This window comes from Mesoplodon bidens, assembly GCF_964165515.1.
Source record: "Mesoplodon bidens genome assembly, chromosome: 15".
NCBI classification, from domain to species: Eukaryota; Metazoa; Chordata; class Mammalia; order Artiodactyla; family Ziphiidae; genus Mesoplodon; species Mesoplodon bidens.
The window spans coordinates 44,067,527-44,077,246 of NC_138171.1; the positions used below are offsets into that span (position 1 = coordinate 44,067,527).

The 9,720-nt window shown below is 54.3% G+C and overlaps 1 protein-coding gene across 3 annotated transcripts; it reads left to right on the top strand.

The window, feature by feature from the left end:
- Positions 1 to 42: 42 nt before the first annotated feature.
- ZNF668 (zinc finger protein 668) lies at positions 43 to 9,408 on the top strand. 3 transcript variants are annotated; one of them, XM_081256819.1, is made up of 4 exons: positions 52 to 152; positions 4,205 to 4,262; positions 6,348 to 7,016; positions 7,448 to 9,408. In XM_081256819.1, exons 3-4 carry the CDS (start codon positions 6,370 to 6,372, stop codon positions 8,658 to 8,660), a joined length of 1,860 nt encoding a protein of 619 aa, XP_081112945.1. In that variant the 5' UTR covers positions 52 to 152; positions 4,205 to 4,262; positions 6,348 to 6,369; the 3' UTR covers positions 8,661 to 9,408. The 3 variants fall into 3 exon arrangements, with proteins under 3 accessions (XP_081112944.1, XP_081112945.1, XP_081112946.1); XM_081256818.1 differs by lacking the exon at positions 4,205 to 4,262 and having other exon boundaries at positions 43 to 152; positions 7,448 to 9,407; XM_081256820.1 differs by lacking the exons at positions 52 to 152; positions 4,205 to 4,262 and adding an exon at positions 3,792 to 3,972.
- The last annotated feature ends 312 nt before the right edge of the window (positions 9,409 to 9,720 follow it).

Sequence of the window (9,720 nt, forward strand, 5' to 3'; positions counted from 1 at the left end):
CCCTTCCACTTCCGCTCGCCGGCCCCGCCTCCCGTCCCTCCCTCCACCCCCCAAGCTGGGTCCTAGTGCCTGCCGCTCCCTGGCTGTGTCCCGAGCTCCGTCGGTGAGAGGAGCTGCCGTTGACGCCACAGAACCAACCCCAGTCTGTTCAGGTAGGAAATGCCGGCGGGAAGCCGCAGGGACCCCCGGGCAGTCCCATTGCGGACGCAATCCGAGCGGGCCTCAGTTTCCCTGTGGGTGCAGAGGGCAGATGGGGTTGGCCTGGCGCGAGCGGCGCGGGCGGGGCGGGAGGAGTGCGGCCCCGGGAGGGCGCGGGCGGGCGGGCTCTGGGCCCAGCGGGTCCTAGAACCCGCCGGCTGTCCCGGCGGACCGGCTGCAGCAGACGCCTGGGCTCGGGCGGCACGGCTGCCCGCCTTGCGCCGTGCGCGCACGAGGGTCCTAGAGCCCGCCATGTTGCGGGCTTTTGTCCCAGGCGTGCGGCCCTCCAAGCACGGTCCCCGGCGCCGGCGGCCCCCCTCCCCGGTCGAGGTCCTGGCCGCCCCTCCCGCGGTCCTAGAGAACGCCATCTTGCCGGCCTTTGTCCAAAGTATGGCCTTCGGTCCATTCATTTGTTCATTCTGTCATCCTTCGTTCACTCCTTCTTGCCACGTTCTCCGATTCCACGTTTTCCCAGGGCTTTTCCTGAGAAGAGGCAGCCCAGGGCCCTGCCCTGCGGGGCTGTCTGTCTGCCGGGGGCTCCGACACGTAGACAGTTGCAGGGAGCGAGAATGCGCAATGTTTCCGCAGCTTTCGGCTCTAACGACCTTAAAACTCCCACATGCCTCAGAGACCTCATTTTACTGATGAGGAAACTGAGGCCCAGAGAGCCATGGCGCTCTTACCTCTATAGTCTATTAAGTATTCCTGAGGGCACTGGGGAAGCAGGTATTTGAAAGATGCAAAAGAGTTTTCCCACGGGAGAAAGCAGAGGGAACTGCATATGGAGATGTATTTAGGTGGTGAAGTTTGAGAATTGTGGCTGGAGCTAAGGTCGCAGTCGGGAGGGGCACACTGCCTCTGGAGGTGAGGCTGGAAAAGTGGGTTGGGATTAGGTTGTGGACTGACCAGATTGGATGCCTAGGAGATGATTAGTTCTTATCTCTGCATGGTTCACAGTTCCCCATCTGCCGTCTCACCGGATCTTTCATGGCCTGTGAGGCCTATTGGTAACTACTTGTTTAGAGGTGGGGAGACTGAGGTGCAGAGAGGATAAAAAGTGGCTTTTCACCTCATCACTGCCCGCAGGGTTCTAAACTCTGGGAATTAAATCTCTGCATCCCTGGCATTTAGAGCCTGTTCATGCAGCAGGACGTCTCCCGCCCCCTAAATTCAGTAGTAAACAAAGACAAAGACAAGCCTCCCTCACCAGAGCAATGAATCCACTGTGGGGTACTGGGGGCGATATTTGGACCCTGTGAACTTGGAGAAGCAGAGAAATTCAGTTACTAAATAGTTGTTGACCGACATTCTTACAAACTCCTACTATGGAGGAGGCAGAGGCTATAGACCTGGGTTCAAATACTGCCTCGGAGGTTGATTTGTTCAGTTTGTTTTGGGCACCAAGCATGGTTCTATGTGTAGAGGATACAGAATAATAAAGGTTCCTGGCTCTGTGCCAGCCTAGACTCTCAAGCTGGAGACAGAGAATTAACAACTGAACCATAAAATGTATAAGTGCTAGCAAAGCAATAAGCAGGGGACAGAGGACAGAAGTTTGGGAGGCAGACCACCTGGCTTTGAGTATTGGCTGTGACTATGACTAGTTTCTTCACTTCTGTGTGCCTCAGTATCCTTGTCTGAAAAATGGGGGGAAAATAATACCATTTAACTTAGTCTGTTTGGGCTACCATAACAACAACAACAACAACAAAACATAACAGGGCTTCCCTGGTGGCGCAGTGGTTGAGAGTCCGCCTGCCGATGCGGGGGACGTGGGTTCGTGCCCCGGTCCGGGAAGGTCCCACGTGCCGCGGAGCGGCTGGGTCCGTGAGCCATGGCCGCTGAGCCTGCGCGTCCGGAGCCTGTGCTCCGCAACTGGAGAGGCCACAGCAGTGAGAGGCCCGCGTACCGCAAAAAAAAAACAAAACAAAAAAACATAACAGACTGGGGGGCACAACAGAAATTTATTTCTCATCGTTTGGAGGTTGAGGTGTCCAAGATCAAGGTGCTGGACAATTCAGTTCCTGGTTAAGGCTCCTTTCTTGGATCGTATGTGGCCACCTTCTGTCTAAGTTCTCACATGGCCTTTCTTCCATGCATGCGCACATTCATCCATAACAGACTCCTAGGCCATCGTGAGGCTTAGCTTGAGTAGCACACATAAAATGCTTAGAATGATACCTGGCCCATGGTAAATTTGCAAGGAATGTTATCCAGATGAGCAACATGAAGGAAATTAAACAGGAGGGGGATAGAGAGTGATTAGCAGGGGTGCAGATAGCATTAAGAAAGGTGGTCAGGAAAGCCCTCTTTAAGGAGGTGACAGGGAGCTGAGACCCAAATGGAATCAAAGAGATAGCTACACAAAGACCCTCGGAAATAATGTTTCTAGCAGAGGAAACTACTAGTGCAGAGTCCCTGAGATGGGAAGGAATTTAAGTCTTTGAGGGGAAAAAGGGGGAGCCTGTGTGGGTAGAGCCTAGTGAGCCAAGGGGAGAGGAGTGGGAGATAGGATAGGCAGGAGTTAGATAGTTCAGGGCCTTGCTTGCCATGGAAAAGATATTGGTCTTTGTCCTGGGAGCAGTGGAAAGTCTCATGATTTGGCTAATAAACCTTAAGTAAATGAAGACTGGTAGAGAAAGAGCCCAGCCCAGGGACCTGAAGACTCGTGTTTGAGTCTGGGCTCCTTGACTAGCTATGTGTCCTTATGTAAGTTTTTTCCCTTACGGAGGTCTTAATCTCCACATCTGAAAAAGAGGTGTATTAAAAATGCCTCTCTCCTAGAAGCTTCTGAAAACCTAAGGTTCTTAAATGAGTGTTAGTTGGAATGACCCAGAAAGCATGTTTAGAATAGATTTCTGAGTCCTACCCCATGCTCCCTGCATGATTATTTTCATGCAGGGAGTTCACAGAATCACTCTAGGGAGTGGTGGGTGGAAGAGTCCTCCGTGAACAGGGAAGTGAAGAGCTGATGATGGGTTTTTTTTTTTTTTTTTTGCAGTACATGGGCCTCTCACTGTTGTGGCCTCTCCCATTGCGGAGCACAGGCTCAGCGGCCATGGCTCATGGGCCCAGCCGCTCCATGGCATGTGGGATCTTCCCGGACCAGGGCACGAACCCGTGTCCCCTGCATCGGCAGGCGGACTCTCAACCACTGCGCCACCAGGGAAGCCCCTGACGATGGGTTTTTGTTTTTTTTTAATACTTCTTTTTTTGGTTGCACTGGGTCTTTGTCGTGGCGTGCAGGCTTCTCTAGTTGTGATACATGGGCTTAGTTGCCCCGTGGCATGAGGGATCTTACTTCCCCGACTAGGAATCAAACCCACGTCCCCTGCTTTGGAAGGCAGATTCTTAACCACTGGACCACCAGGGAATTCCCAATGGAGGGGTTTTAGACAGGGGCCTAGCCTACCTGACCCTTCATTCTTTATGGAGCTTGTGCCTGACACGCCCCTACTATTTCCCCTGGGAAGTGCCTTAGGAGGAGGGATTTACCCCTCCAGCTACCTGGTTTCTGGCTCACAGATGGGAAGACTGAGGCCCAGAGTTTGGAACCCACGGGTCCAGCCCTCTGAGAGGGAAACAGAAACATAAAGGGTGCTGGCTCTGGTCTCCAGGGACTTCTACAGGAATGAGAGGAGACCAAGGTGTAACCTGAGCTCAGGGTTCTGGTCATCGTGGGGCTGGCCCAGGTAGCAGATAAGTCTGGAAGGGCCCAGCTACTCAAGGCGAATTAAACACCTGGATTCAAGTCTCAGCTGCATGAGTTACTAGGTATGTGACCATAGGTTAATCACTAACCTCAGAGACTCAGTTTATTCCTCTGTAAAATGAGGACAATAATCCCTATCTCAGGAACCTATGAGAGAATTAAATAAGGTTGCACACTCAGCAAGGTTTCTGGCTCTGAGAAGATTCAGTAATTGAGGGCAGTAATTATTCTTATCTCATTCAGCCCTCACCCAGCCCTGTGAGGTAAGTAGTGTTATTACCTCCCTTTTTTCAGATGAGAAAACTGAGGTCCTACGGCATGAAGTAAATTGCACAGCTAGGAAGTGAGGAAGGTAAGATTCGAAGCCACGCAGTTTGGCTTCGGAGACTGCACTTAACGACAATGGTAACTTGTTTCTCTGGGCCTCAGTTCCCTTATCTGTGAAAGGGGGTAATAACAGAACTTTTTTCATGGTGCTGACATGAAGTGCAAGTAAGTTAATACATGTAAAAAGGTTAGGATGTTGCCTATTGTTTAGCAAGTGCCCGGTAAATGTGAGCTATCATTTTCTTTTTTAAAATATTTATTTATTTATTTGGTTGCACCAGGTCTTAGTTGTGGCAGGCAGGCTCCTTAGTTGTGGCATGTGAACTCTAAATTGTGGCATGCATGTGGGATCTAGTTCCCTGACCAGGGATGGAACCCGGGCCCCCTGCATTGGGAGCACAGAGTCTTATCCACTGAGCCACCAGGGAAGTCCCAGGCTATCATTTTTATTTAGGAGAAACTTTATCAGACTGTCCAGAGATGGTCTAGAAAGGAGGTAGTGAGGGCCTCATCCAAGGATAGGCAGATTCCCTAGAAACTAGGTGGAATTCAAGCCCTGGAGAAGGCTGGGCCTCAAGCCCTTTAACTCACCTTCCAGCCCTAGGATTTAGTGGGGAAAGTGAAAAAACCAAGCTGAGGATGGAACAGAGCTGTGTGGGATATAGGCCAGAAACCAAAGGGGAGATGCAAGACCTTCCTTTGGGAAGTAAGGCTCAAAGGAAGGATTGGTAGGATTCATAACAGCCAGGAAGGACCTGGGAACTTGCATGGTGTGATGGAAGCCATGAAAAATTCTTGAGCAGGGGACAGAGCATCACATGGTACCTTAGAGAGAAGACTCCGGCTGCCTGTGCACACTAGATTGTGTGTGTAGGGGTGGGAGATTAAGGCAGGGCCACCAGGCAGAAGGGTGCTGATTCTAAAGATGCAGCCCTTGCCAATCACCCGGGGACTCCTGCATCCTCCCTGGGTCATAACTTAGAAGACACCAACCCCTGAGGTATACAGATGAGGAAACAGGCCTAGAAAGGAGTGCTAGAATACAAACCTCCTACCTCCCAGCCCATCTTTTGGACACACCTGGCTCCCCTCCCCTCTCTATAACATTGTCCTTCCCCCCACCCTGGCTGCCCCAGCAGCTGCTGCATCTTAAGTGGATCTGCTGTAATCCTCTTCCCTTCATCCCCCAGGGAGGATGAGCTGGTGTTAAGACTAATGCAGCTGTTAATCCTATTTCCTCCCAGCCATGATCTGCAGGAGCAGCTGGGTGGAGGCTGTCTGGGCTCTGAACAGAGAAAGAAGGGGCCATAGCTAGAGTGGGTGTCCCAGGAGGCCAGGCCAGAGCAGATACATTGAGTATGAGACAGAGACTTCTAACTTCTGCTAGCAATGGCTCAAGCTGCTTTGAGAGTAATTGAACTTCCCATTACCAGAGTTATGGGAGCAAGAACCAAAGACCCATTCCAGAGCAGAGGGTGGGCCAGGATTCCTATCTGGGGTGGAGCACCTTACAGCTGTGCAAGGCCAGAATTCTGTGTGAACAGTTGCTGCCTCTGAAAGCTAACCAACCAGAGGGGAAGGACAAAAATACATACGCTGGGGACCTATCCCTTCCAGACAGATGGTGCCAATCACCACATTTAGCCCACTGGCTCTGCCTTCTTCTGGACCTATCTCTGTCTTTCCTGAGCACTTGGAGACCTTCAGGCCAGACCCACATCTAGGTAGCCTCCGTGTCTCCGTGTCTGCAGCCTTGCACAGGTCTTGGATTCTGAGCTGTAGAAGGAAGATGGTGAGATGGACAGAGCCTGGGCCTTCTGGGAATACCACAGGGTTTGGAGAAGCTCAGAGGCTAGGGAGGGAAGTGCAGGTGGGCATTTCGATGATCCCCGCTTCCTCTCTTAGTTCCTCTGAGGTCACCTGGTCCAGCTCCTTTCATCAGTGAACAGACCAGAGAGGAAACTTGAGCGCAGAGAGACAGGAATGTTTGCATCCTGGGTGGGAAATGCAGATAAGATAGAGTTCCTTCTGAGGCCTCAGAGGGCTTTGGTGAGGAGACGCCTTGGAGAATTGGAAAGGGGTGTGGCTTCTAACTTTGCCTCTCTTGCAGAGAAGCCCCGCCCATCCAGGCCATGGAGGTAGAGCCTTCGGAGGAGAGGTCCCCAGCCCCTGGCTACAAGCGCTCTGGCCGCCGCTATAAGTGCCTGTCCTGTACCAAGACGTTTCCAAATGCACCCCGGGCAGCACGCCATGCTGCCACACATGGGCCTGCAGACTGCACAGAGGAGGTGGCCGAGGCAAAGCTGAAGCCAGAGACAGACCCCAAAGCGGAGGATGCCAGCGGGGACAAGGTATCAGGTGCAGCAGCGAAGCCTCGGCCGTATGCGTGCCCGCTGTGCCCCAAGGCCTACAAAACGGCACCAGAGCTGCGCAGTCACGGGCGCAGCCACACGGGCGAGAAGCCCTTCCCTTGCCCCGAGTGCGGTCGCCGCTTCATGCAGCCCGTGTGCCTGCGCGTGCACCTGGCCTCGCACGCCGGCGAGTTGCCCTTCCGCTGCGCGCACTGCCCCAAGGCCTATGGCGCGCTCTCCAAGCTCAAGATCCACCAGCGTGGTCACACCGGCGAGAGGCCCTACGCCTGCGCCGACTGTGGCAAGAGCTTCGCTGACCCCTCGGTGTTCCGCAAGCACCGGCGCACACACGCAGGCCTGCGGCCCTACAGCTGTGAGCGCTGCGGCAAGGCCTACGCGGAACTCAAGGACCTCCGCAACCACGAGCGGTGAGGGCGCTGGGCTGGGTGGGGGGCAGCTGAAGGGGTTGGGAAGAGCGCACCAATAGCGTGAAGGCGTTGAGTCCCAGAGATCGGAAGGAACCAATGGGAAAGTGAGTGAGGCAGAGCTATGGGGGCGGAGGGTGAAACTGGGGTCTGATTGGCCTGGGTTCCTGGACTAGGAAGGGGGCGGGGCTTGAAGTTGGGCTGCTGCCCAGGAGGTACGAGTGGGGGGCCGGGTCTGTTGAGTGCAGAGATGGATCTAGAACACCTAGACACCCAGCCTGAAAGTTTTTTACTCTGAGGAACAGACCTGTAGCCCTTAGGGGATTGGTCCAAGGTCCCAGCGATGTTAGGGGGCCCTAACATACAGTACAGACAGGCGGCGGGGGTCGGGCGATGGGCTGCCACCTTCACTCCAGGCCTCTCCACTCCCACAGGTCCCACACTGGCGAGCGCCCCTTCCTCTGCTCAGAGTGCGGGAAGAGCTTCTCCCGCTCGTCCTCGCTCACATGCCACCAGCGCATCCATGCGGCGCAAAAGCCCTACCGCTGCCCGGCCTGTGGCAAGGGCTTCACGCAGCTCAGCTCCTACCAGAGCCACGAGCGCACGCACTCTGGCGAGAAGCCCTTCCTTTGCCCCCGCTGCGGCCGCATGTTCTCCGACCCCTCGAGCTTCCGGCGCCACCAGCGGGCGCACGAGGGTGTGAAGCCCTACCGCTGCGAGAAGTGTGGCAAGGACTTCCGGCAGCCGGCCGACCTGGCCATGCATCGGCGGGTGCACACAGGCGACCGACCGTTCAAGTGCCTGCAGTGTGACAAGACGTTCGTCGCGTCCTGGGACCTCAAGCGGCACGCGCTGGTGCACTCCGGCCAGCGGCCCTTCCGCTGTGAGGAGTGCGGGCGAGCCTTCGCCGAGCGAGCCAGCCTCACTAAGCACAGCCGGGTGCACTCGGGTGAGCGCCCCTTCCACTGCAACGCCTGCGGAAAGTCCTTCGTGGTCTCGTCAAGCCTGAGGAAGCACGAGCGGACTCATCGCAGTAGCGAGGCCGCAGGGCCTCCCCCGCAGCAGGAGCTGGTAGTGGGGCTGGCGCTGCCGGTCAGCGTGGCAGGCGAGGGCTCAGCGGCCCCAGCAGCAGGGCCTGGGCTTGGGGACCCTGCAGCAGGGCTGCTGGGGCTGCCTCCGGAATCGGGTGGTGTGATGGCCACCCAGTGGCAAGTGGTGGGCATGACGGTGGAGCACGTGGAGTGCCAAGATGCTGGGGTTGGGGAGGCTCCTGGTCCCTTGGGGGGGGCAGGCGAAGTGGGGGGTGAGGAGGTGGACGAGAAACCACCACAGTTTGTATGCCGGGAGTGCAAGGAGACGTTCTCCACGCTGACGTTGCTGCGACGGCACGAGCGCTCACACCCAGAGCTCCGGCCCTTCCCCTGCACCCAGTGCGGCAAGAGCTTCTCAGACCGGGCTGGGCTGCGCAAGCACAGCCGCACCCACAGCTCTGTGCGCCCCTACACTTGCTCCCACTGCCCCAAGGCCTTCTTGAGTGCCAGCGACCTGCGCAAGCACGAACGTACCCACCCTGTGCCCATCGGGACCCCCACGCCCCTCGAGCCCCTCGTGGCTTTGCTAGGAATGCCTGAAGAGGGGCCAGCCTGAGTCCCAGGCCCCCGCTGGGAGCTCCGCCCCTACAGGGTGCTTCCTGAACCTCCCTTTGCCTCAGTTCCCTCTTAGACTCCAGATCCATCCCTTCACCCCAGGCAGCTAGCTCACCTTCCTGACAAAGAGCTGGGGACAGTGGAGGCTGGCAGCAGCCTCCGAGAGACATGGCTCCCTCTGAGCACCACTCATTAAAGCATTCGCTTTGACACTGGGTTGTCTTCTGTGTTCTGGTCGGGGGTAAGTAATGGGAGTTTGGGCATCAGGTAAGGTTCAGTGGAGATCCCTGGATTGACAAATTAGAAACTAGAAGCGTCTTTGGGTGCACTGTTTTCTCTCTGTTTCAGAATGTCTTGTGACAAAGGGTTCCATGGTCAAGTAAGTACAGGAAATTCCTGTACCCTTCTTGGAGACTCTTGGTGATCAAAGTATATTAAAGTCATCGATAAGTCCTGCAATGAACAAATCTATTTCGCTTTGTTTAGCCCACACTTACTTGACCTGTTACTGAGTAGCTCTACTTCTGTCCTTTTGCAGATAATAAACTGAGGCCCAAAGTTAGTATATTTCCCACAAATTGCAATAACAAATTAGAAAATACACTTGGGGTCCCATTCACAATAACAACAAAACCCATAAACTACAAAGGAGTAAACCTCACAAAAAACATGCAAACCCTGTATGAAGAAAATAGTATCTCTGTCCTGAAGGATATAAGACCTAACTAAATGGAGATATACCATGTAGCTGAGTGGAAAGATATTATTAAAAGATGTTGATTCTCCAGTTTAATCCTTAAGTTCATTGCCATCCAAAAGAATGTTTTAACAAAACTTGAAAATCCTAAATTCCTGTGCAATATATATATATTTAAAAACAGTGGAGGGGACTTCCCTGGCGGTCCAGTGGTTAAAACTCTGTGCTTCCACTGCAGGGGGCAAGGGTTCGATCCCTAGTCAGGGAACTAAGATCCTGCATGCTGTGCTGCCCAAAACAAACAAAGACAAAAAAACAGTGGAAGTGATGTATTTGACACGCTAGATAATCAAAACACCAAAGC